This window comes from Solea senegalensis, linkage group LG8 (assembly GCF_019176455.1).
Source record: "Solea senegalensis isolate Sse05_10M linkage group LG8, IFAPA_SoseM_1, whole genome shotgun sequence".
In the NCBI taxonomy this organism is placed as follows: Eukaryota; Metazoa; Chordata; class Actinopteri; order Pleuronectiformes; family Soleidae; genus Solea; species Solea senegalensis.
Window position 1 is genome coordinate 6519673 of NC_058028.1, and position 25091 is coordinate 6544763.

Sequence of the window (25091 nt, forward strand, 5' to 3'; positions counted from 1 at the left end):
CTCAGCTGTCATTAGTAGCCACTTGACAATCCACTTATCTAAGAACCCTCCAGCAGGAAAAAAATATTTTCAATATGACGACCATCACAAAAGTGGTGACCTCATCCTCTGTTGTTTCTTCTTATGCACTCAGGCAAATGAAATGGAGGCAGCAGACTGAGAAACATGTGGAATGATGGAGGACAAGGGGCGGGCGCCGCACATTCACAGACTGAACTCACGTCTTTGAGCATGTTCATGAAGCGTGATCCAAAGCGCCAGGGTTTGTGTCTGTGGCACTGCAGGGAGCTGACGGTGATCTGGGAGGCGCGTTGGGAGGCAGCAGCCACCATGTAGACGGCGTCGTACATCAGAGCCGCCTCGGTCTGAAAGAGAAACATCCATCAGCCGGGGATCACATGTCACGCCACATCACATCAGGCCTGTTCATGTACAGCAACGGCGCCATATGGTTTCCAAAAGGCCGCCATAAGAGCATATAGCTCTACTTTTAGAAACCAAATGGAGAACAATCAAAGGGGCGACCACAATCAGCCGTGCTGCACAAATTTGTGAGCAATTTTATACAAAGTACCTTTTTGATTGTGTGTACAATCAGAAAGTGCCTCGGTGGATTGATGTGTGCTGTACTTAAATGTGAGTGATTAAATCTAAAGGTCCTCTCCAGCTTCTCCAAATCAGGCCACTGGTTCAAACATTTGAATGTAAACTGCCTTGGTGATTATGTTTGTAGCTGGTGAGTGACTTTGTTTGGCCAAATATATGTTAATAAAATGTGGCATCTGCGATCAGTTTGAATTATTTTCCATGGATTTTGACTTGTTTTAGAGATGAATGACTGAATAATCTACATTTTGGGATTTTTGCAGGAAGCAGGAGTTGAGAGTTGAGAAATGTTTGGGTGTGCTTTTCCACTATAGAGTTCTAGCACAACTTGGCTTGGCACAGCTCGACTCTAGCCTGGGTATGACGCACATCGTTTTCCTTTACTTCATAATATCTCATAAACGTAGGCGGGGTCGTCATAGCACGGCTGCACAAAACTGCTGTGACGTTGTGACTAGTGACGGATGAAATGGTTATTTTCAGTGTAACTGAATCATTAGAATCAGTTCATTGAAAAGATTTGTTCAGTACTTCGTGCATGACCGGAGCACAGACTCTGTCTCTCTGACCAATCAGTGGGCGGCACTCTGTTGACGTCAGAGTTTAGTATGGACTCGGCTCGCTAACAAAAACATCATGCAATGGGGAACATTTCAACGTCTCCTGCATGTAACAAGTGTAGCGAGAAGCAACACATGATGCTGCCCCATTCAAAGTGAATGAGCAGCGATTCAGTTGAGGCCTCCATGTGTGTCTGCCATTAATGTCAAATGACATACACATAACTTGTTTTTTTGTGAAATTACAGAAACTACTCCAGATTTTCCCACCGTCCAGACTTCCTGGCGTTTAGGGCTTCGTATTAGTTTGGACGGGCAGAAACTGACACTGACGTGAGAGGAGGAGGGAGGGGCAGGAAATGGCAGCAACAAACAGGAAGTTGGTCAAAAAGACAACAGCACTGATGTCACAGCTGTAATGGCCTCTCTGTAACTTGTTGACCTGGCTGTAGTCATGTCACATTCTGCCTCTGCAGCTATATACATGAAGAATACGTGTGGGAAGGTAAAAGTAAACTCACCGTCATCATTCCCTCCATCATTCCTGTCTCTGCTTTAGCGGGAGCCTGCAGTCGCTCCATGGCCCACCTCTCCACCACTGAGGCCACCTGAGGGCTGCCGATGTTGAGGAGTCTGAACCCCGTCATGTTGACCCCACTGTAGCGGTACGGCTCCAGGTCGAGGGAAAACAGGTCCTGTAAAGACAAGAGAAAAGAAAAAAAAAGAATATCAGTACAGAGTTAAACAGGCCCATAAAGTAGATGTGACTCATTTAGTAAGGGTAAAGAGAGACATGATTTAAACTGTGGAGTGAATGTAACAAAATGGAATTAAGCCAAGGGCCCTGGAGACACCTGCCAGTATTTTATTAATAATAATAATAATAATAATAATAATAATAACAAGAATAATGATAATAATAATTAAAATAAAAACACACAAATGATCTGAATTCATCTGTGTAATAATCACTATGTGCACACACAGAGATCTAAACTAAGCATCCGTCCATTTCAAAGAAGAAGTGTCAGTGCAAATACTATATGTCACATATTATGTCATCGACAGATTCTGAAGGGAGGATTTTTCTTACCAGTGTGGTGAAGAAGAAGTGGTAATATTCGGTCATCATCCCCATTGATAAGATCTATCAACAGACAAGACAGGGAAGAGTAGAGATTTACAATGTTCCTCTTCATTTGAAGGAAAAAAAAAGATCTCGCCCACTAATGCCACTCAAACCACATTTATACTTACATGTCAGGGCTCCTTATTGCATTTAATTAACTTCACATCCGTGCATCAATTTTGTGAAATCTGGTGCTGATTTGGTAATTTGCCCATGTTAGTGCAGTGCGCTATTAAACTCTCTCTGTGCAGCTTGTGGTTATAAATGAGAATGTGTCTGGCACAGAAACAGACTCTGCTTGGATTTGGAAGTGAACACAGGCTTTCAGAAGCGGATAGAATTTGACTAATCTTGAAAATTAAACCAGTGAAGAAATGGAGGGAAAAGTCTTCACATGCAGTAAGTATTAAAAAAACCAAAGAGAGTTAGTGTATATTCCCCCTGTCCCCTGACCTATGGTGACCTCTGGTGTTATTCACCTGCTTGAGAACATCAGCTGATGTTTGGTACGAGCAGTCAAAGATGACGTAGAACTCCTTCCCCTTCTTCATCTCTTTCAAAAGAGGACGGGCGTCTTTGCTTCCTGTTGGCAGCTGCCGGATCTTGATTTTGATGCTGTACCTGGACGGAGCTTTGATCAACTCTTGCAAACGAATCAGACCTTCAGTGAAAAGAACAAGATCAGCATTAATCGCACAACATAAACACATTCGAACCGTATTTGTGAGCATGTTAAGATGCTCTGTTTTCAAAAATGCATCCAGTATTGTCTCAGTAGCTGAAAGATTTCTAAAGTTTTTGACAAAAACAAACTTTGTTTGGGTCAACAAAAGAGCAAAAGTTATAATAACCCATTCATCATTCTGTTCACCCAACTTCCAAAATGTCAGTGTTTCACTGCTGTCAGAGCGTAATTAGAAGAAGAAAAACTCACTCTGATAAATGTCAGTAATGCAAGACTAGGGTGTATATATAATTCTGGTGTATATAGTCTAGAGTAATGGTTCCCAAGCTGTGGTACATGTACTACCAGTGGTTGGCAAGCTTCCTCTGGTGGAGGAAAATAAGAACTATAGTTCCATATCAAAGGCAAAAGCAAAAATTACAGTTGGAATCGGTTTCAATGGCATATTTTTTGCAAAAAAATGAGTGTTGCATTTATACATAGTGTAGAATTGTGCTCAATGCAGGATTTGCAATGTGATGCAAATTGTTTCTGTCATGCGTAAAATCAGACTTAACTTATTTTTTAATAAATGTGATCGTTTTTGATTATGATTTTTTTAGAGTAGTCCGTTTGTTATTAATATATTTTTGTTTGCTTATTGCATTTTGAAAATATAAACCAGAAATAAGCTAAGTTAATATCTTGTCAACAACGCAAACTTGACTAATTAATTTACCAGTTCTCATATGTGACCGCTAGAGGGCAGTAAACACATTATTAACTACTATCTGACAGTCACTTTTCAAAGGAAGTCACGATTGCGGTAGCTAGCATCATTAACAAACATGCTAAATGTCTAATTCCGTTGTGGCCTACATTACAGAAATAGCGTGCGGTTGGTCAGCTAAAAGTATACAAATCTGCACGATATCTTAATACAAACTAAATCAACGTTTATTTGTTTATTTATTTGATATTTAAACACGTTTCATCTACCTGTCTTTTGAGTTTACTGCCCTCTAGCGGTCATGAAGGAACACTGCAATCGCAAACTCACCAGGTTAGCATCATTACAACCTAACACGATTTCCGGTAAGTTCTTTCAAAATAAAAACTCGTATTAAGCTAGCGTGTTGATTAGCAAGGATTATTGTGCACGGAGCAGGTGCAGAAGTTGTCTTTCGTGGTTGCAGTTGGATTGTCACAGTTTATGACGCGGAATCCGTACGTGGAGTTTGTTAAATATTCTGTGAGGTTTGCGGTGCGAGTGAGTGACTGTTAAACAACGGTTAAAGATCGAACGCTGCAGTGGACCAAACATGTTCAGCAACGGGATTATAGTTGTCCATCACATTATATAACTCATAACCAGACTGAGAATATAAGAAGATGCTCTATCATCGGATATGAGGACAGTTATGTGTCTGTTTGAGTGTGAGCAGGTTACTGGATTTTTCAAACTGAAGAACCTCATCCAAAAGTAAGACATGTGAACTTCATCCCTTATTTTACTCATGTCTGATAAGGTTTACAGACATGAAGCAGAGATTCTAGACATAACACAGGTTCTAATTGCTGCGTGAAGGGGTCGTCATATCCTGGTGTTCAGTGGTTACCATGGTTTCTCCTGCGTGTTGTTGGGGATGATGGCCAGTTCAGGTGTCTTTGCAGCTGTTTAGTCTTTAGTAGGTATCGATTAGTAAATTAAAAGTCAACTATTTTGATCATCGATTAATTGGTTTGAGTTTTATGCTTCTTAAATGTGAATATTTTCAGGTTTCTTTGCTCCATATCACAAAGAAATCATTAAATCTGAATAATTTTGGTAAATTTTGGTAAATCAGCGATCAACATTTTATGACATTTCACGGACCAACAAAGTACTCAATTGATAAAATCATGCACTTGTTTTTCTTTCATGAAACTCCCAGAAACATGATGCACACACTATAGACACCTTGTTATGTGCTGTACTTTTATGGTCCTGCCATGTATTTGAAGACATAGTCCTACATATAGTTTTTTTTACACTAATGTTGAGGTAATGTGATCCTCTGTATCCATGCGGTACTGTCCGAAATAACTGGATGGGTTGTTGTATAAATAAAAAATAAACGTTGATACCGCCTTTAATTCACAAACTTGTAAATAGTTCAGTAAACTCAGGCAAGAACTCCAGATAGACAAGTTCACTGTCGTCGTGAGCCACACTGTATCAAAGCAGCAATATCAAGACATCCCTAATTCAGACGTTCATGCATGGTGTTCAGCGTGGTGGGGGTTTTATTTTATGTAGGGCAGCTTATGCCAAAGCCTCATGGGAGATGTAGTTGTTGGCTGCTCGCTTTCTCCTCATGCATCAGTTAATACCATTTCACGTGCCAGTTTACCTTCTGCTGGATTCAGATTACAGCAGTTGATCAGTTTCAAGTCAAAATTACAATCTGGTGATTGAAATGGTGCAATTAGCAGATTGCAAAAGTGCAATACGCTTGTTCTGCTTTTATGCATTTATGTTGGAAGCAGTTAATACCACGAGGCTCTCATTGTTGTGTTAAGAATAGCTGGTAATGTGATGTTATTTCATGTCAATGTTTCATCATTTTTGATAGTCCACCGTATTAGAATTACTGCAGATTGCTACCCCGTCCTTAACTATGGTGGCCTTCACATACCAGAAAGTATGTTACTATACAAGATGGTGGCCTCCTTAAAGCATGCACCTTGTCTAAAATACATACAAAAGGATCATGGCGCGTTCCATTTACACTGGAAGTCTGATTTTTTGAACTAGGACTGACTTTACATGTGAGTTGACAGCATTCCAGTCGAAAGATCGGGGGAAAAAAGCACGACCACAAATGTAACTTTGGCTCAACGGTGTTAGCAATACCTGTCGATAATAATACTGTCTACACAGTATTCTGCTCGCAGTTAAAATTGAACAGTACTGTCTCAGTGTAAAACAAAGACAGTAAGTGGATGTCCGACTTTCAGTGTTGGGAAATCTGACTCGAGGAGGGAGTTCCAGTTTAAACTTCTGACCAGTTCTATAAACACGTCATCACTGATTCAGTAACGTCTTATATCTGCTCCTGGTCTCTCTCTTCTGTCTCTACCTCACCTCCCTCTTATCCTTTCTTTCCCCTCCTTTCCCTTTCACCCCAACCTGTCTAGGCAGATGCTGCACATCTTTGAATCTGTTTCTCTCAGAGATTTCAGAGAAAAAAGATTCTCCACTCATGCCTAGTGCTTGCTCATTGCGTGAATTGTTGGGTTTCTCTGCTCTCTATAATGTTGTCTATGTACCGTGCTTTGTATGTTGTGATTTGGTTCTTAATTGAATTGAATTCATACAAAAACATGCAAGAAAGAGTTGACCTGGAACTCAGCAGTTCCAACTTCTCATTAAGTCTATGAAAACCAGTAAAGTGTTAATCTAACAGGAGTATACTCTTTTACAATCATACTTTGTATACAAAATGTTAGCAATTTCCCAGTATGGGATTAATAAAGTCTGTCTGTCCATCTAATTATGAGAAGTATATTACATTTCTGTGAGTAAGTTCTCCCCCATGTTACCCACTGGACCTTTTATAAATGTCTCCAAATCGTTCAGTACCACATCACACCAACACTACTGATGTATTTCCTTTAGTTTTTATGAATTAATTAAACACAAAATGAACACATTACAAGACAAATCGCAGTCCAGGAAAGACGGCATTTGAGTAGACGGGGAGCAGTTTTGATAAACAACACTGAGCCGAAATGTTTTATTGCTTTGAGAGGAAACTAAATTGAAAACAGAAGAAACAGAAACACTGGAGCAAAGAGGAATCAGCTCTGAATTCATTTCAGGAAGAGAGACCAGATGATGTGGAAATGAGTCTTTCAAGCGTGCAGTGATCTTTTAGGCGAAGCCGGGGTTTGTTTTGTCTTTCCAGTTGAGTAAACATTTCTTTGCCAGCATTCAATTTATTTGTATTTTCATGCTTTGTAATATGTCTCCTATCACCCCGTCCTCATCCTCACTCACCAGTTGCGTCCTCGTAGACCACAGTGACTGTCTTCCACTTGTAGAACTGCACTATGTCCAACACGGCGCGGCTTATGGAGGCATACTCTGGGTAGAGGTTGATGTAGAAGCTGTCTCTGTTGTCCACCGACGGGTGTTTCCAGCGTGTCTGGATGTGAGGGACTTCCAGGGCGTTGCAAATGGACTGGACCGCACTGACGGACGAGCTGTGAGACGGACCAAAGACGGCCCCGACGCCAAGCGCCAACTGGTCACAGGCTGCAGTCATGAAATGGGGAGAGAAGTGAACACAACGGGAACAATCTCTTTTTATCAGTCCATTAATCACACAACTTGGTTCTTACCTCTTCTCGAGGCCTCGAAGCTGTCAAAGAGGTTTATTCTCTGGATGTCATAGGTCAATGTGGTGTTTGGCATTAAGGTCCGGTTCCTGTTTATGTTTGTTACAGCAAATTTAAAGGCCAGCTCTTCAACACTTATGGGCTCATTTTCAAGTGTCTCAAAGATGCCACCTGCAGGAAGAGGAGGGGAGAAAGACAATGGTGAGTAGTAGTAGTTTCTAGGTTACCATGCAGTTTTCTGTGTATAAGACATGACTTAATCTCCCTCTGAGAGAAGCTCGACCTTTACCTTTAGCTTCAATTTATTTACATGTTATAAATCTGAAAAACGGACAGAGCAGGGTTTTATAAAAGTATGAATCAATGTGCTGTTAGAAAACATGTTCCACATTGTGTTCACTACACTAATGCACAAAACAGTATTTCACTCCGGTTCAGCAGATAAATGGCTCCATCGATTCACCTTTGATGAAATTGTGCCTAAATGTTTACCCACCAGCTCATAATTTATAGCATCACACAGACAAGCCCCCCAAACAGTATGCAATTTACGGTAAAGAGGTTAAGGACTAAGTGTGTCTGTCTTTCAGTGCACCACTCTCTCATTATCCACCTACATTCTGTTGGATAATAATTTCAGGCCTGACCTTTTTTTTTGTGACTTGGCCGTGTTGATTCTTGCAATGTGACCAAAGACACTTATTTTTGTGACATGAACTCGTGTATGTAAATGTCATAAAAACCACAATTGAAATGCAAAGCGCGCTTCGGTCACCTCTGGCGCGCCCCTGTTTATAGACGGTGCCCCGCTGTGCCCTCGTATTACACGACAGGAGTCCGTATGTGATGCTGCACTGGACTTAAAAACAGAAGCACGGTTTTCACGTGTATTATAAGACTGAGCGTCATTTTTTCCATTTACATAATCAACAGCCATGCCAAGGGGGCTTTCTTCATCATGTCCGCCTCCTCATAATTATTTTAAGTAGCAACAAGTACCTGAAAGTGGCCCAATGGATCGTGTTTGCATAACAAAACCAAGTTTACACATTTAGGGCCACAGCTCCTAATCATTTTCCATGATAAATCAAGTTTTTAATTTTCAACTCAGTTTTTTCACCAGAGCCCAAGTAAATGAATATCACTTGCATGTTGATATTCATCACTAATTGCTTCAGCGGTCAATAAACGAAGTGATTATGCTAATTATGTTGTCACCTCAGAGTTGGTCAAAAACATTGCTAACAATACCAGTCCATACTCGATACACCGGTGGTTCTCAAACGTTTTATGCCAAGTAAAACATGGAGCTCTTGAAGTGGTGTAAAAAGGCCGAGCAAAGAGCTACGGACTTTTCACGGGAGGCAGATTTGTTCCCAATAAGATCATTTGCTCTCTCATCATCCTCCTCTTCCTCACGTATACTTCACACACTGGGATAGTGACATTCGAATTAAGATGGAGCGAGAGATAAGGTGACTCTAATTGTTATTGCTTTCATTTTCTACACACTCTGGTCAAAATTCCTCAGCTTCACTCCAATCACAACAAGGCAATCAGAGACTTCACCCCATTCACGCAGCAAGCCTCTGGCGGCCTCTGCTGGTCAAATTGGCAAGTGCAGAAACACAAGCAAACAGACAGACACACAGAGCCACCAAAAACAATAAAGAGTACAGCAGTATTTCTATGCATTAACAGTAAAAGAGAGTTATTTTTGTTATGTAGGCGAGTGGCGGCCATGACTTCCAACTACAACTTGAACGCACCACAATTATGAGATAAATCGAAAATAGTTATACTAAGGATAAACCTTGATTGACAGTGGAATGACAGACGTATAAGCCAACATATCATTTCCCAACTACGCAAGAAGGGGAGATAAACTGTGACCGTTGCTTTCAAAATGAATTGAGACCACACTGTACATTTCTCAGATGGATGTGTGTCAATGCCACATAGAGGAGGAGGGCAGTTCTCATTCTGAAAACAATCCAGCTCTTAATCCACTACGCTGCTCTAGGTCTAACATGCCATGGTTGACAACATGGCCGTTTATGAGACATGAGCGCTGGTGCATACAGTGTTTTACATTTGAGTTACATAAAGCTTAGCATGTTACAAAACAAAACCACACACACTGGGATTAAGGCTAGAAAAACACTGCGCCGTCATCGGATTGTCACCACCTGCACAAAGGGTTTGCAGACTCGTGTGAGATCCAGTGTCTTTGTCCCTGCTGTTAAATGCCTCTGCATGTTGGTTTCACTCATTTAAAACAGCTGAGCTCACAGTGATGGGATTTCTGCAATAATGCATTCAGGGTGGACGTGTCCATTCTCACTACATTGATATTCACGAGAGCAGACGAAAGTGTGGATACCCGCCCCAAAAAATCCAGAAGTGATTCGTTTCGGGCACAGGTCAGGTTCGGTCAATGGATATGGTCATTTTTTAGTTCTTGTAGTGAAAGTTAGAGTAAAATAGGGTGAATTCAAATGCTGTGTTTTTTTTTATTGCTTTGCTTAAATAGATAATATAACTAGGAGCTGATTAGTGATTGTTCTGCAGGAGCGCCCTCAATTTCGTTGTACCTACATGGTACAATGACAAAAAAAACTTCTATTCTATGCTATATACACAGACTGTTGAAGCCACCCACAGTAGATGTTATCCTCTTCCTCCACAAAATAAACCACAATGTTTAGATTATGCTAATAGATACAAATACTAATATACTAATAGATACTAAAAAAAGAACAACGGATTGTTGTTAATGGTGAGTTTGAAATTTTATTATACTCATAAGTCGTAATGGGGACGATTTTTTGTGGCTGATACTATCATCACAAACTTGAGGATCTACCAATATCGATACCAGTGCGATGCAGTCATTTTAGACCAATTTATAACAATTCCCATCCCATTCCTACTCATAAGCGTAAGGTGATAACTCATATAGTGTTTGACTTGTGTGTATCTGTACTTCTTCATGGGGCTAGTAGTTACTTTCTGCTAACTGTGTTAGGTGTTTATAGGGCTTGAATAAAAACCAAAACAGGACGCGTATTGTTGGGTTTGAGACGTGTTCAGTCAGGTTTGGACAGAAAAACGCAGCCCGAGCCGCCATCTAGAAGAGACAGACAGGAAGCGACGCTTCTGAGCAGTTTGTTGAAAGTTAGTTTATCCAAAAACAAATGTAAGATTTGAGTAAAATACAATTTTCTTGAACAAGACAGCAAAAGATGCTTTAAAAGCTCAGTAGAGATGAGCAGAGATGATACAATATGGTCGGTTTATTTACTCATTATAGAAGCTGAATTTTGATTGTACTTTTTGTTATGTTTTTTTAAATGGCTGGTCATGGCTTGGTGTTACATGCATCAGCACAAATGTGTTTTAAGAGTTTGGTAGTTTAAGGGTGCGTTCACATTCAGCATGTTTTGTTTGCACAAATTCATCATTTTCAATGGAAAGGCAAATTGGAGGCAATTTGTGTACACGAATGAGCGCGGGAGCCATCCAGTGTGACGTGCAAGTCCACGTCACACTGAGACAGAAATATATCAACTCTTTGAAATGCAGTGAGCTCTTTGAGAGTCGGACCAAAGAAGTAGGTCAAAGTGGTCTCTGTCCACGCTGAAATAAATGTTTACCTCCCATCATCAGATGAAGTTTCTGACTCAGTATGTAAAGAATAGCATGTATTTGTTTCCCTTGTAGAACAGCAAAGCTCAGGTAAATGAAAAGTGGTAGCATTTTCTATGTTTTTCTTATTTGAATGTGCAACGTCAATCCTCTCTGCACTTTTGGTTGCCTAGTAACATCAGGCGCAACAGAAGTAAAACTCCTCAAGCGCCTTGGATAAAAAGCATTTTTTTTACATTTTATGTAAAACCAACTTTATTGAATTGACGAATGTATCAAACAAGAATAAAGTGGAATTAAGCTAATTTTCATCATTATCAATTGATATCAGTATCATCTATGAGCACTAATCATTAAGACACACTTTCAGTGTTGTAATAATTTGCGAGTGACCTCACCTCAGGACTGAGGCTAATACAGGACAATAGGTAATTACACTGTCTAAAAGTCTGTAAAGAATTGCCAGAGAAAATTGTGATTGATTTAAAGAGAGAAAAGGTCTTTAAACCCCCCAACCCCCCCCTCTCCTGAGACCTTGATTGTGAATGACCTTTTTCTTTGGTGTAGCTTAGCCTCAAACCCCTGAAACTGAGAGAGCTTTGTCTGGACTCCCTGGTCACTAAAAGCATGCTTGAAAGTGCCAATCCTAATTATGGTCACCGAGCCTCAGCTATAGCAGCTGCTGTGTTCCTGTTAAAGTCCTCATTTCTGCCCACCTGAATATGAAATATTCACACGGAAATAAACCAACCAGCAAAACAAAAACAACCCTCTTTCAAATGTACTAAGGTCATTTGTTCCATTGCGGCGTCTCTGATGTGACTCGCTCTCAAAAAAGTTTTTCATATGAGACAGAAAAATGAACACGAGCTCTGCGCGGCTTCTCTTGATTTTTCATTTTTATTTGCTTCAAGTGCAAATGTCAAAGGCTTAATTAAGGATTCAGCAGCAAAATAATTCAAAAGGCAGGATAATGGCAGTGTTTCCAATCTGGGATTTTGTTTCTCTTGCACAAGACGGGGGAAAATGAGACGGTCCAATTTGTGCAAGAGGCAAAAAATAGCTGCAGCTACTTTACATTATCTGATTTACATTTTTTTGCAGTTGACCTCGAATCACACTAGCATCATAATGGGTTTCTGATGAAGCCACGTGTGCTGCACAAGCCTACAAGGTGTATTCATAAGAATCCAGCAAATTAACTAGAGGTTGACAGATATGGGGTTTTTTCTACGGCCAATTCTGCTGATCCGTGGGAAATCGGTGCAACTGATGAGCGAAACATGATGTTGATTTGGCTGATTTTCCACTTTTATATTATAGTTTAATAGGTTTAATTGTTTTTTAAATAATTAAAACAATTCAGTTCTCAGATTTTTCCACTTCTCATATGTGAATATTTTCTGGTTGCTTTGCTCCATACAACAATAAATCATTAAAACTGAACAGTTTAAAGATCTTTTAAGATTTCCTGACGTTTTATGGACCAAACAGCTAATCAGTAATTCAAGAAAATAATCAACGGATTAATTGATTTTGAAAACAATTGTTTGTTGAAGCCCAAACAAACAGTTAATTTGCATTTACTGAACAATCCAGTCCAATCCAACTTTATTTATAAAGCACTTTTAAAAACAACAACAGCTGAAACAAAGTGCTGTACATCAGAGATAAGTAAACAAATAAAATATAAAAAACATAAGACCAAATAGACATAAGAACAAACAATAAAACAATAACAATACTTCTTCTGTCTCTGCATTTTATGTGTGCACATTTGCACATTTGTTATATAATATGAATTGAAAAAAAGGTTGAACATGACCTATTGGATGATCAATCTGTGTAATGTGAGTAATAAATAAATAAACCATAAATTGTCAGTAGCTTTAAATTCAGTCTGATATTACTCATTACAGCACAGTTCCATTTCATAAATGCAACTTAATAAAAGTACATAAAAAATCCTTTTTACATCTCAGTGTGACCCCTGGTGCAGAAACAAAGGTTTATTTGTTCAAGCTTGTATATCAGAAAAAAAAATCAGCATTGGACTTGACATGCACAGCTCACACTGAAAGAAAGCCCACATTTCTCTCACTTCCACTTTAGATCTTGTTTTTTTTAAAAGGTAAAATTAGTTTCTCTGTTTCTGGAGAGTTGAGTTGTGGACACCTGTTGTTTAAGGTGTTTCGTTCTATCAATCGGCTCTGGAAATGGAAAAGGTTAGTTTTCCAAAACTTTTTTTTCCTCTTAATGTCACGTTCGTGACCATCATGAACCATCCAGACTTCTGGAGTGAAACCGCAACACACCACTTAATTTCTGTGACATTTATTTCAAATTAATTTATATAGTATATTCATGTGGTTGAACACTGAGGAAGGGAAATCATTGTCTTATCTCCGCACGCGTTTTCAATTAACAGACCTCACCAATCACTGTGATGCACATAAAAGCCAGGAAAATAATTAAGTTTGTCTCAACTCGAAGCTCCAACAGTCATGGCCCAATTAGACTGGATCAACATTGATGTCCCGAGCAATATTGGCCGATTTCCATTCTATTGTCAAAGCAAATTTCACAACAAACAATCCCCGAATTGTCTCTGATATGTGGGAAGTAAGCCACTTTCATCACAGTGTAGTACAATATTAAAAACGTTTAAAAAACATTGTACTTTAATGATGTAGACCTGTCTGCATTATGTAATATTGGCTTTATATAATTTTTTAATATATACATAGTAAGAACCAGATTTATGCAGATCCTAATGAAGTAATTATGGGGATAAAATGGCAAAAGCATTTATACAGTTAAATAACAATTTTTTTGGTTGCTCTTAAAACTATTTGAGGTCACATATTACTTGAATTTGCAGTGATTTTGACTCAAAATTGATGACTAAATTCCTGATGTAGCATTAAAGGAATACTTCACCAATTTGCATTTAGCTTTGTATTACAGAATAGGGAGAGTATTTTTGAAAAAGTGGGCTTCCCAACCTCAGTTTTCCCTGAGTTGAGAAATATCTTCATTCTTTTCTATGTTATGTTCCCACCAGTGACACTTGGTTCTGTTAGAGTAACGGTTAGCAAAGATGGCGGCCACTGTTTACATTCTGGGAATGAGGTCCTGTTCCTCTTTGAGTGGGTCTAAAAAGTGTGGAATTAGCGTTGCTGTTCCTCAGACCAAGGCTCAGACCAAGTGTCACTGGTGGGCACGTAACAAAAAAAGAATGAAGATATTTCTCGACTCAGGGGAAACTGAGGTTGTGTTGTTTCCCTAGTAGTACAAAGCTAAATGCAAATCAGTGAATTATTCCTTTAACCTTAAAAGCAAAATTATAATTTTTGGACATATTTGTAGCCCTAGGTCCTCACTTTCTTTAGGGTAGAGCTTTCAAAACTACAGTGTTTTTTAGCCCCATTTAAAGGTGCCATTTCAGAGGCCAATGCTCATATTATGTGTGCATTAGCAAGACGACAGTACAATATTTGAAGAAACGGTTGATACTGAAATCAAAATATTTTGTCTCTTTTGCCAATGAAGGAACATAAATAATCTGTTTTGATTAAAAACAATTGAAGTGAGACGCCCTGTACGTTGTTTATTAGATATCACATATTTTATCAAATTTATTTTTAGTGTCTGTCATATTATATTATGGCAAATCAAATCATTTTCACACTTGCAATGCCTACAATGACCAGTAACGGGTCAAAGTGCTCTGTTTCTGAAGCACATTCAGACTGTGACTGAGAATCATGTCACAGTAACTGTAGTGATAACATTTATTTTGGACAATGTCTTTGCTATTTTTGCGAGTATTTCCAAAAAATTGGTCATGGTTCAGTCCGTGCATCTTGAAAGCATTTTCCCACGGTAAACACTGTAAACATGATTTGTTTTTCTACTGATGCTGATAGTCATGCAGATACGACAGTGCAGATACGATAGTTTGAGGACACATGGATCAGTGCACTCACTCAACAGTCTATTAGCAAGCGGCTAACTGTTGAGTTAGAACAGAAACCACAGACAAGCTTTTGTTGTCGTCCACTTATTTTGCACTGCAGCTACCCAAATATTCAACCATCCGTATCCCATTCTCACAATTAAAAATTGAAATAAGCTTCCTCCCTTTTATTTTGTTTTTCCACTGTGTTTCTTTTTTTCCCTTTTTTTTTATCACAGAATTTCGATGAATGCAGTCTATAGACAAAGGATAAGAAATATGTTGCGTTAGTTGCCATTAATTACTTTCAAATATAATTTTCAGGATCACTGAGCTTCCATCTAATCTTTAATAGGCCAGACAATGCTGTGGGGTGATGCATGCTGCGAGGTCACAAAAACAAAAGCTTCTGCTGGTGCTGCAAGCAATTTCTGATAAACCCTTTGGCTATGCTCTTTATAGACTTCCGCTGCTCCTCTTCAGTGCATACAGGAAGAAAGAAATGAAGGTTTATGTAGCTGGATAAGTAAGTAAGTAAGTGAACATGAAGAAGCCGATCTTTAAGATCCAGATTTTGTGACTCTGCAATTATCACATGAAGGGAACTCTTTTAAAGCGCAGGCACACAATGACGTAGTGTTTTGCCGTCTCTCCTTTCCCCACTCTGGTTCGGTTCCCAGTGAGAGACCCCACAACCCACCACAACGCAACAACACCACCAGCTAGCAACACTCCAACCTGGGCTCGTGCCAGACTGTGAATGAATAAAGAAGGTCCTAACCAGTCTACTATCTCCGTTTGATGTGGAGCACTGAGCGCTCTCTGTTTGGAGAGTTGCTGCATGTGAGCCACCACCAAAACATTTAGACTCATTAATCAGAGCCGGTGTTATCTGGAAATTTTGGGAAACCACACGGTCATGAATAAACAAAATCAGGTTCCACCAAAACAGTTGAACGGGAGGGAAACGGGAATCTTAACACACAGCAGCATAAAGCAGAGGCCGAGCCACAAACTGCGAGATCTGTGCTCTCCCAAATGATGAGATTTGGTCGCTGCCCAAGTCCCACATTTTGGGAAGAGACTTTCTGCACGTAGAAGATTAGTGTTAGTTGTTTAAAGGCTTGCAGTGGAACCATGGTTCTCAAACTGGGGCAGCTTCCTCTGGTGGTACTTCAGAAATACTCTTCTACATGTTAAAAATACTGTGTAGACCCATGGTTCTCAAAGTGTGGTATGTGTAGCACCACTGGTACATGAGCTTCCTCTGGTGGTGCTTGGAGGAAATTCAGAAATTGTTCTACTGTATATATCATGGTATTTGATCAGAATGGAGCTGAGGAAATTTGGCCGTAGTGTGTAGAAAATAACAAAAAATTCTCTCAGGTGGTCCAGGTGGTATAAAAAGTTTGACAAACACTGCAGTAGAAGATTTACCATTATGACCGACACACGGATGAGAAGTGAAAGCTGAATACAATCTGAATCCAACACTTGCCAGGCCGGAGAAAATGTTAATTGTACCAAGCCACACACCATATGGGCAGGATTACGACGTGTGCGGGGTCATGGAAGATTAGACGGCCTTAGAGATTGATAGATGATTGAGGAAGATTAACAGTGTAGATTGGTATTGTCAGAACAGGGAGGTGGCACCAGCCTATTAGTCTGTAAAGTTATGCAACGCCACAAGTCTGATTGTCTAAGTCTGCAGAAGTGGAGCACATTTGGAAAATTACAGTGGCCCTGAGCTTTGAGCAGAGCAGGGCGTCCTGGGGCATTATAATGAAAAAGTCTTTCTTCGTGATGCAATCTTCTAAACCATGAAAGGAATGGGAGATAACCACAGAGAGAAGAGACGAGTAGAGATCATTAATTTGTCAGCAAACACAGGCTCATTGTTGCAAAGTTACATCAGAAATTAGAGGAAGGGCAGTAATTTCAACCGTGGCGTGAAGTTGAAAGAGTTTCGTCAATTCTCGGAGGCTTCACTGAGAACTTTGTGCTCATAGATGTTATTGGCTATCAGCGTACACATGCAACAACTCCAATTAACACCAATTATACATTTTGAGTGTGAGCAGCCAGATATAACAAAGCCCCACTCTGCATCGTTTTGCTCTGTGTCCATTTCTCATTTGTCTGTGCCAAAGACGTCGTCGTGCCCACAGCGTGAGCTTTAGATGTAGCAGTAGACCAACTTCATCATCAGATCACCTGCAGCTGACCTGAGCTGTCAACAACAGAGAGAAAGGCTGGCATCGTCAACACAAACTGATTCTGATGCAAAACAGTTGTGGACAAATTGTAGGCCTGCGACCATTAATCCATTAATCCATCACTAAATTAATCGTCAACTGATCTGATAATCGATTAAATCGGTTTAAGTGTTTTTGTTAATAACTGAAAGACACTCTTTGTTTTCTTAGCCTCTTAAATCTGACTGTTTTTCTGGTTTCTTTGCTCTACTAAACAACAACAAAAAAAACATTAAAACATTTAAATTAGGGAAAAACAGAACAACACTTTTTAACAACATTTTGTGGAGCAAACACCATAGACGACAGACTCTGCCTCATGAAAAAGAGGACAACAATAAAAGTAAGATCTCTGCAAATAAAAGCAGTGGAAACTGACAATCAGGACAATATTTACCTCTGAAGACCAAATAAATTAAAATATTTTAATTAGCAACAGCCACATGAATTAGTATCATTCAAGTTAAACTTAACAAGTTTTATGTACACAATTTCATATACCTTGTTAGTTCAAAATAACTTACAAGTTAATAAATTAAGTTTATAGTGTATAGTGACACCACATTAGTACTTGAATATGAATGAATGAATAAAATATTTAGTGCTTTTCCACTATTTTCTGCATTTTAGGGACACAATAATTAATCAATTAATGGAGGAAAAAGTCAACAGATTCCTCGATTATGAGAATAATCATTAGTTACAGTCTGAATAAACATCAGATAAAACTTTAACGTGTATAAACACGTTACCCCAGATGCTCTGTGATTAAATAGTAAGTTATATTTAATACTGCCAGGAAATCCTGGCTCTTCAAACGTACAGTACCTACAGCAACTGAGCTGCACTTTTGCTATAAAAAGACATCCATATCTATAATCTCTGCATTTATTATCCTGGCTGCCTGTGATGAAGTAGAATTGTTATTTGTTCGGCTTTTAAATGGATTGAAATGCTCAGTCGGCACAATTAAAGATTAAAACATCAAATGTCACGGAAATGCCACACAAATATTCAGATTATTTCTTTCAGATAATGGACCAGAGAGAATTAAGAGTGATTAATCCAGATGGGAAATGACCTTAATCGAAGGGTTAATAACAATAAACTGTAAACGTGAACATGCAGCTGAGCTGACAACAGAGTGATCTGAGGAAATTCTTACCGATTCTCAGGACTTGCTGTGAAGTGAGCCAAAACTCTGCCATAAAGTACAGCAGTGAGAATAAAAGTCCCTTCTTCTTCGCCATGGTCCTCCCTCCAGAGTCAAATTTAACATTGATATCAGTTGTTCTGTCCTCGGTTCTCAATTCATGCTGATAATTTGCCAGTTCTCGTATCCATAAGAACAATAAATTGGCATCCGACCCACATCCATCCTTCACACATGGTGATGAGGAAAAAAACAATACAAACCAACCAAGAACACACACACACTCCACTTGTAGTTGTCACTCATCAAAGCAACTCCAGTCCTCCCATTAAAAATCCTCCATGTGCCTGTAAGGTTTTGCCTCCCATATTCACTCTCCACACATCACTCTTTGCGTGTTTTTTTCTCTCAGTGCACACTTAAATTGAAGGCTACATCTGAGAAAGAAGAGGAGGAGGAGGAGGAGGATGGTGCGCTCTGCTCCTGCTGTCAAGCGGGCGAGAGTATGAAAACTGCATTTCTGGTTGCATCTTTCAAAATAAAAGCAACATTCAGAGTCCATTTGGCATCAATTGGAAAAAAGGATCTGCATATTTTTCTTAAATGGAAAAAGCTAATTCCCATATTCAACTTACCATGTCTAATTTATGATTCTCATACCCTCATCATGGTAATTTATATAAAGGCACACATTTTTTCAGTAATAGCCATCTACAAGAGAGGGGGCAGAACTAGACGTTGGTGCTGTAACGTCTAGTGGACTGTAACCACATGCAAAACTTCATGTTGTCCAAATCACATAAAACCAAACGAGAAGTCGGCAAAATAAATGATTACAAACAGATCAGTATCGTGTGATTATGGGTTTTAAGGTTGGGGGTCAAGGTTAGGTCACAGTTACACAAACTGTAAAAGAGGCAGCGGAACTAGACTATGTGTACTTCTGCACACTCAAACTCATTTACTGGCACATAAACAAAAGCTTTTATTATGAAATCAAACCTTTTTCTGGCCTTTCTCTTGCTGCCTTTGGCCGACTTGACACTTCACGAGCATCCCTCCCATGCAGGCACTCAATTGAGGGCACAGCCAAGCTGCTGATCCGCAAACATGGATACGTCCTGAAGATTAACTTCAAATCTGGCAACATTCGACCTCGACAACGTCTTTGCTTTTGTACACCGAGGAATGATTAAATCTTTGCTGCGGTCCTGATGGAAACGCGAATCTAATCTTCAAACTGGTCACTGATGCTCCCTTGAAGATTAACTATACCTCAAAGTGTGTATATGACACATTAAAATGAAATGTGTTCACATTATCACCATAATCTACTTTGCTGATTTCCTTGAAACAGTGGTTGGGGATGAAAAAAAACGAACTTTTGTTGCACTGATCAGTGACTGATAAGTTAAAAATGCTCCAAACCGCTTTTCCTAACCAAGCAGACACAGCATGGGTGTGTTGCCTATGAGATTAGTATAAAAAACAAATGACCATTGTATTCAAACCATTGTCATATGAGTTCACCCAATGCTAATTCAGCAGCTCTGTATCAGCTCCACACGATTCTCAGTATAGTGGTGTTTAGATCTCAACAACACACAAAGAAGCACCCACAGAAAACGATTCAATCTTTAAAAATTCAAAAATCCAACAAATCTTAATTAAAATTCTGACTTACTTTATGCCAAATGAATTAATATTATCTGCAGAAACACAACTTTTTAGCTATAAAAAACTATACATTAGCCTGATGATTGTCTTTCCTTCCATTTGACATCAAACACATTTTATAAAACTATGATTATGTTAAAAAAACAGATTTTCCATTATGTTGTTTAAAAGTGTGGATGGATTACAGAAAACTCAATTATATGAAAATTTGTTTTCATATATATTGTAGTTAAATGAGATTTCCATATTTTGGACTCATTCTCTATTTGGGATGTTCTCTAATTAAAGCTTGAGCTAATTAAATGCAGTGGAAGGAAGAAAGGAAGGAGGGATTTATTCCTCTGATGCCTGCTGTGCGAGGAGGGAAGTTTGCACCAGGATTTGGGCCACTCATCATGTTCTCTGGTGTCATCTAGTGGTGGATAGTGACAACTGGTTCAGGCCATCGCTGGGGTGAGCATTGCTTTGAAATTCAAGCTGCCAGGACATGACTGAGTTTGTCACACACAGGCAAAAGTTAGAATTTCTGTATGGATAAATATACTGATTGGCCACAAACAGCGCAGGTAATTGATTTTTACTGATTTGGCATGTCATGTGTTTCACAACCATACAATAGTAGTGTCATGTCATTTACATCGTGCTTTAAAGGCCCATCGCTTCAAAACTTAGGTAAGAATATTTTAATTTAACAGAAATTGAAGATAAAATTCTATACTTCATTTTTTAACCTGTGTACAATCACTAGCCCACAATGGAAACTTGTGGTCTGAGTTCTGATGCTAACTGAAAGCTATAGAGATACAAGGGTGAGGTTTCACCAAATTTCACCAATAAATATTGCTAAATTCTACCTTTAACTTTAAATTTTTCCCCATGGAAAGTTTAAACAATTTGTGGAAAATTATCACGCCATAATTTCTTTGACATAGTTACGTTTATTTGTGTGATATACTATTTTAAGATGATTTATATTGAGTTGTGGTGGACCAGTAGGTGGAGAACTTAAATGTATCTATTCCAACATGAATATATTAGAATTTGTTTTGCATAGATTATAGAACAATGAAAAATTGCTAATTAAATCAAATTGTGATTTCCATTTGAAAATTATCAGTTTTGTTTATTTATTTTACTCATTCATGTCTCCACAAAATTGAAAAACTACTAATCAACACACATAATTACTTACTTTTTTTTATAATGAGGCAGATCAGTATATTTTCAAACCTAATTCTGGATGTTCTTTCTCTATTACAGTAACACCACAGTACCTGAATCTCACCGCACAATCCCAAAGTTGCTGAGTTAACTTACAAACTGATCCTGTTGGTAACAAACAGTTACTCAAATTTCCTTTTTAATGATCAAGCAACAACAATCAATAAGCAATAAAAATAAATAAGCAACAATGACCACATATCTTCATTTAAATCGGTTACAAAGACACAAAATAGGCTACAATGTTCGAAACAGAAAGTAAGTGCACTTCACTTACAAATTACATGACACTGTGACAAATATATTCATTGCACAATTAAAATTTAAATATTAGGAAGAAGTAGCAGCAGAAATAATTGAATGTTACATTTTTTTCCCATTAACTAATGTACAGAAGTTTAAATTCACTCAGAAATGCTGTTATACGTATAAAAGTATAAAAAGCATCAGGCCTTCAATCTGTGGATTATTTTCTTGATTAATTCTTTGGACCATAACATTTCAGATAATGGTTGAGTTTTAATGATTTCTTTGTCATATGGAGCAGCAGAGAACCAGAACATAGTCACAAATAAGAAGCTGAAAAATCAGAGAACTTGTTACAATTAATTTAAGAAAAGCTCTAAAAAAACTGACTAATCCATTATCAAAATTTCATCATCCACAAAATTCCACTTCAGATGTATACACCACCACCGACAGTACTGCTCCCACTGTAAGACTGTGGTCCAACTACTGATCTTTTATATCCAATGAAAATCGGAGTTTGTGGAACCGGATAAAAGCTGGATTGGTAGGACGCAGTGGGATTGGCTGACAGTGAATATGGTGTGGCGTTTTGGCTGATGTACAAGGAGTTTCCTGGAGTATACATGCTTCCCACGTGGTTGGAACTCTGCATGGAGGGATGACGAGCCATGCTACCTTGATACAACAGCGAGGCATTTTCTGGCAAACCCGGGTTATAGGCAACGGCCGCAGGGTGGATGAACGTGCCATCATTCGTCATTATCTGAGGCACAGTTTGAAGTGGCATTGCATGTTGTGGTCCAACTGAGCCATTGTACTGAGTTGATTTGAGGCTTGAAAGAGTTGAGATAGGATTATACCCAATCATATTTTGCTTGCTTGGTCTTGGTTTGTAACTGAGTAAGTTAGCTGGGTGGTACACGTCAAATGAGCCTTTGTCTGATGGCAAGCGGCGGCAGAGGAACAACATGGCCGAGGCGAAAAGGATGGCGCCGGTCACCCAACCGATGTAGAGTGCTTCTCCCAGCTCTCTCCTCTGGGCGTCGATGAGCAATGGATTGTAAAAATCTCTAATGATGACATGGCCAGTCCATGACACAGGGATGAAGACACAAATGCTCGCAAGAAACTGCATAACACCTGCAACCATCAGAATAATGGTCTTAGCCCATTCATTACCCTGAATCCAGGAAATGCACCGCATTCCCGCCAGAGACACAAGGAGCCCCAGTCCAGACAAGGCCACAGAACAGCACATCAGACCCCTAGCCGCCTGTAACTCCGAGGGCAGGTAGAGCAGTGAGTCGTACACCTTACACTGCATCCTGATGTTTGCCTGCCGGTAGCAGTTCATCCAGAGGCCTTCCCAGCGGGTTTCCATCACTATGATGTTCTCTCCGATGAAAGCGGTCACCTTCCACATGGGCAGCCCTGTTGTAGCCGCAGCTCCAATCAGCCCGACCAGCCCGACGACCACTGCAGCAATCTCTGAGACTCCTTGAAGCATTGTGCAGTGTGTAAGAAATCACCTGTGTCCAAAGTCCAGAATCCAACACTCTTATGTTACCATGAAGAATTCGAATTCTTTTTTATGAGATCTCAGAAATTGTCGTGCTAGTGGCAGTGAGGATCTTCGCATCTGATGCGGTTTGTTTTCTGTTACAGGCAGTTTGTTGTGGGAAAGATGCTTTGCTGTCACCTGGTTGGTCCAGAGCAATGAGGGTAAAGAGGATTTCTGCTTATTTTGTGTTTATAGTTCCCCAGGCACCTTTGCTGTATCTGTGCCATCAGCTTCCCTAACACTAAACACTAACAGGACAATCCCAGAAAGAAATGGCTCTCAGCCTGGGAAAACATATTTCACTTGTCTTGTTTTTTATTTATTTTTTTACATTTACATTGTATGTGATAACAATTCAGAAGCAAACAAACAAACAGTGCAGAACAAAAGCTCCTCCAGCACTTCAGTTGTCCAGAGGGGAGCAGAAATAACCTTTATGTGAATGAAACAATGAGGTAACTTATCACACAGTCAAAAAAAAAAAATACAGCTATTGTTAGTAGGGTTGCAATAATGAATTAACTTTTTTTTAAATTAATACATTTGTTTGAGTCTGTTTTTAAAGTAATAAGTTATCTTGTTTCTTTGTTCCTCTACAACAGTAAAACTTAATACATATAATATATTCTTTGGATAATTTTTAGCTTTGGGAAACACCAATTTCTTTTTTCATGAAATAATTGCTTTCTTTATTTATTTAAGCAAAACCTAAATAAATGCTCAGAACAAGTTGCACTTAAAATGCTTGAAAGTGAAATGAGTTGACCCAGTGGTTGAAGACATCATACAGTGCTTAATACATTTATTAGACCACCACCCAAAGCTACAGCTGCCCTAAATTACCAGCATTGGTAATTATAAAGATGTTGTTTTTATGTTTCTGTAATGGTTAATACACCAATACGTAGAAGCTCTTTAACCAAAAGGTTAATAATAATTATACTTTTAATGCATGAATGTTCAAATGTACTGTTGTAGGAAAAAAAAACCAGAAAAAATAGTAAAGTACATTATTGTTTTTTGATTAATATTTCAAATTATATTTGCTTGCACTCCTAAACAGAAAAAATGTGTCATGCTTGATTCATTTCTGACTTCTCAGAGAAGAAGCCCAGTGAGCCGGCTCAAATTTATAATTTTAATAAAAAGGTGAATTCAGTTTGTTATTTGCCAGATAAATAACACAAACCTTTTTAGTTTTAAACAAGTTTTAAACAATATTTCTGTTCTATATGTTGTTGTTGTTATGACATGTGGTCTAATAAAATTGTTAAGCACTGTATATTACTGTGCAAAAGTCTCAGGGCAGCACCAGTTTAAGTTTAACTAATACAGTATGCACGTCTTGAATAAAGCTGGTGTAGTAGACCCTTTTCACAGCAGATATTTTGCCACATGAAATAGAAGGACAAACACAACATCATTAATTATGGTTCCACTCCAGTTTTAAGAGAGTCAGGGTGATGCTATTGTTTCGGTGTAAGGGGTAGGTAAGCTGTTTATCTTTCAATTCTGTTGTTTAAAAATGCATACATGCTTCCTGTATTCCCTGCATGATCATTAGCATTGCTAAAACAACAACTCTAAAGGTGGCCCAATACTTTTGCACAGTACTGTATACACACACATAGTTCAAAAGATGAAGTAAATCAGGAAATGATCTGAACATTCAAAGTGACTTGCAAATTCTCATCATGTGATCACAATGTCAGATAGTGTCTCTCCAGTTTTGTCTCCGAGTCCACACCTTTAGCAAGCTTTTAAAACCTGCTGCTCATGTTTACTCTGCTGTGTTGGTTAACGTGGCCTCCAGGGTTTTACCAAACTTCAGCAAAGGCACACACTGATCAAACATGGAGCTAATTATTTGTGTAATTCTCACTTAATCCACAGATATAAATATCTCACATTTCTTCTTAGGTGCATGTAATACATGTACAGGTATTATGACTAACCTTGGTGTATAATGTGTCTAGTACTGGCTACAACTAATTAAAATGGGGAAGAAAAGTGGAATGAGGGTC

At 38.9% G+C, this 25091-nt stretch overlaps 2 protein-coding genes across 3 annotated transcripts in view; both read right to left on the reverse strand.

Annotated features, from left to right (window-relative positions):
- LOC122773445 (glutamate receptor ionotropic, kainate 1) overlaps window positions 1–18794 on the reverse strand; it is a 29284-nt gene extending 10490 nt beyond the window's left edge. For both annotated transcript variants that reach the window (XM_044032149.1, XM_044032148.1), the window contains exons 1-7: window positions 18372–18794; window positions 7346–7513; window positions 7002–7259; window positions 2775–2956; window positions 2260–2313; window positions 1688–1861; window positions 222–365 (exon numbers count right to left, since the gene is read on the reverse strand). In XM_044032149.1, coding sequence (XP_043888084.1) covers window positions 222–365; window positions 1688–1861; window positions 2260–2313; window positions 2775–2956; window positions 7002–7259; window positions 7346–7513; window positions 18372–18456 — 1065 coding nt within the window. In that variant the 5' untranslated portion in view covers window positions 18457–18794. The remainder of the gene's footprint in view (window positions 1–221; window positions 366–1687; window positions 1862–2259; window positions 2314–2774; window positions 2957–7001; window positions 7260–7345; window positions 7514–18371) is intronic.
- Window positions 18795–21379: 2585 nt separating this feature from the next.
- On the reverse strand, window positions 21380–23085 carry LOC122773068 (claudin-8-like). Its single transcript, XM_044031450.1, has one exon. The coding sequence runs from the start codon at window positions 23011–23013 to the stop codon at window positions 21934–21936; it is 1080 nt and encodes a 359-aa protein (XP_043887385.1). The 5' UTR covers window positions 23014–23085; the 3' UTR covers window positions 21380–21933.
- Between the last annotated feature and the right edge of the window lie 2006 nt (window positions 23086–25091).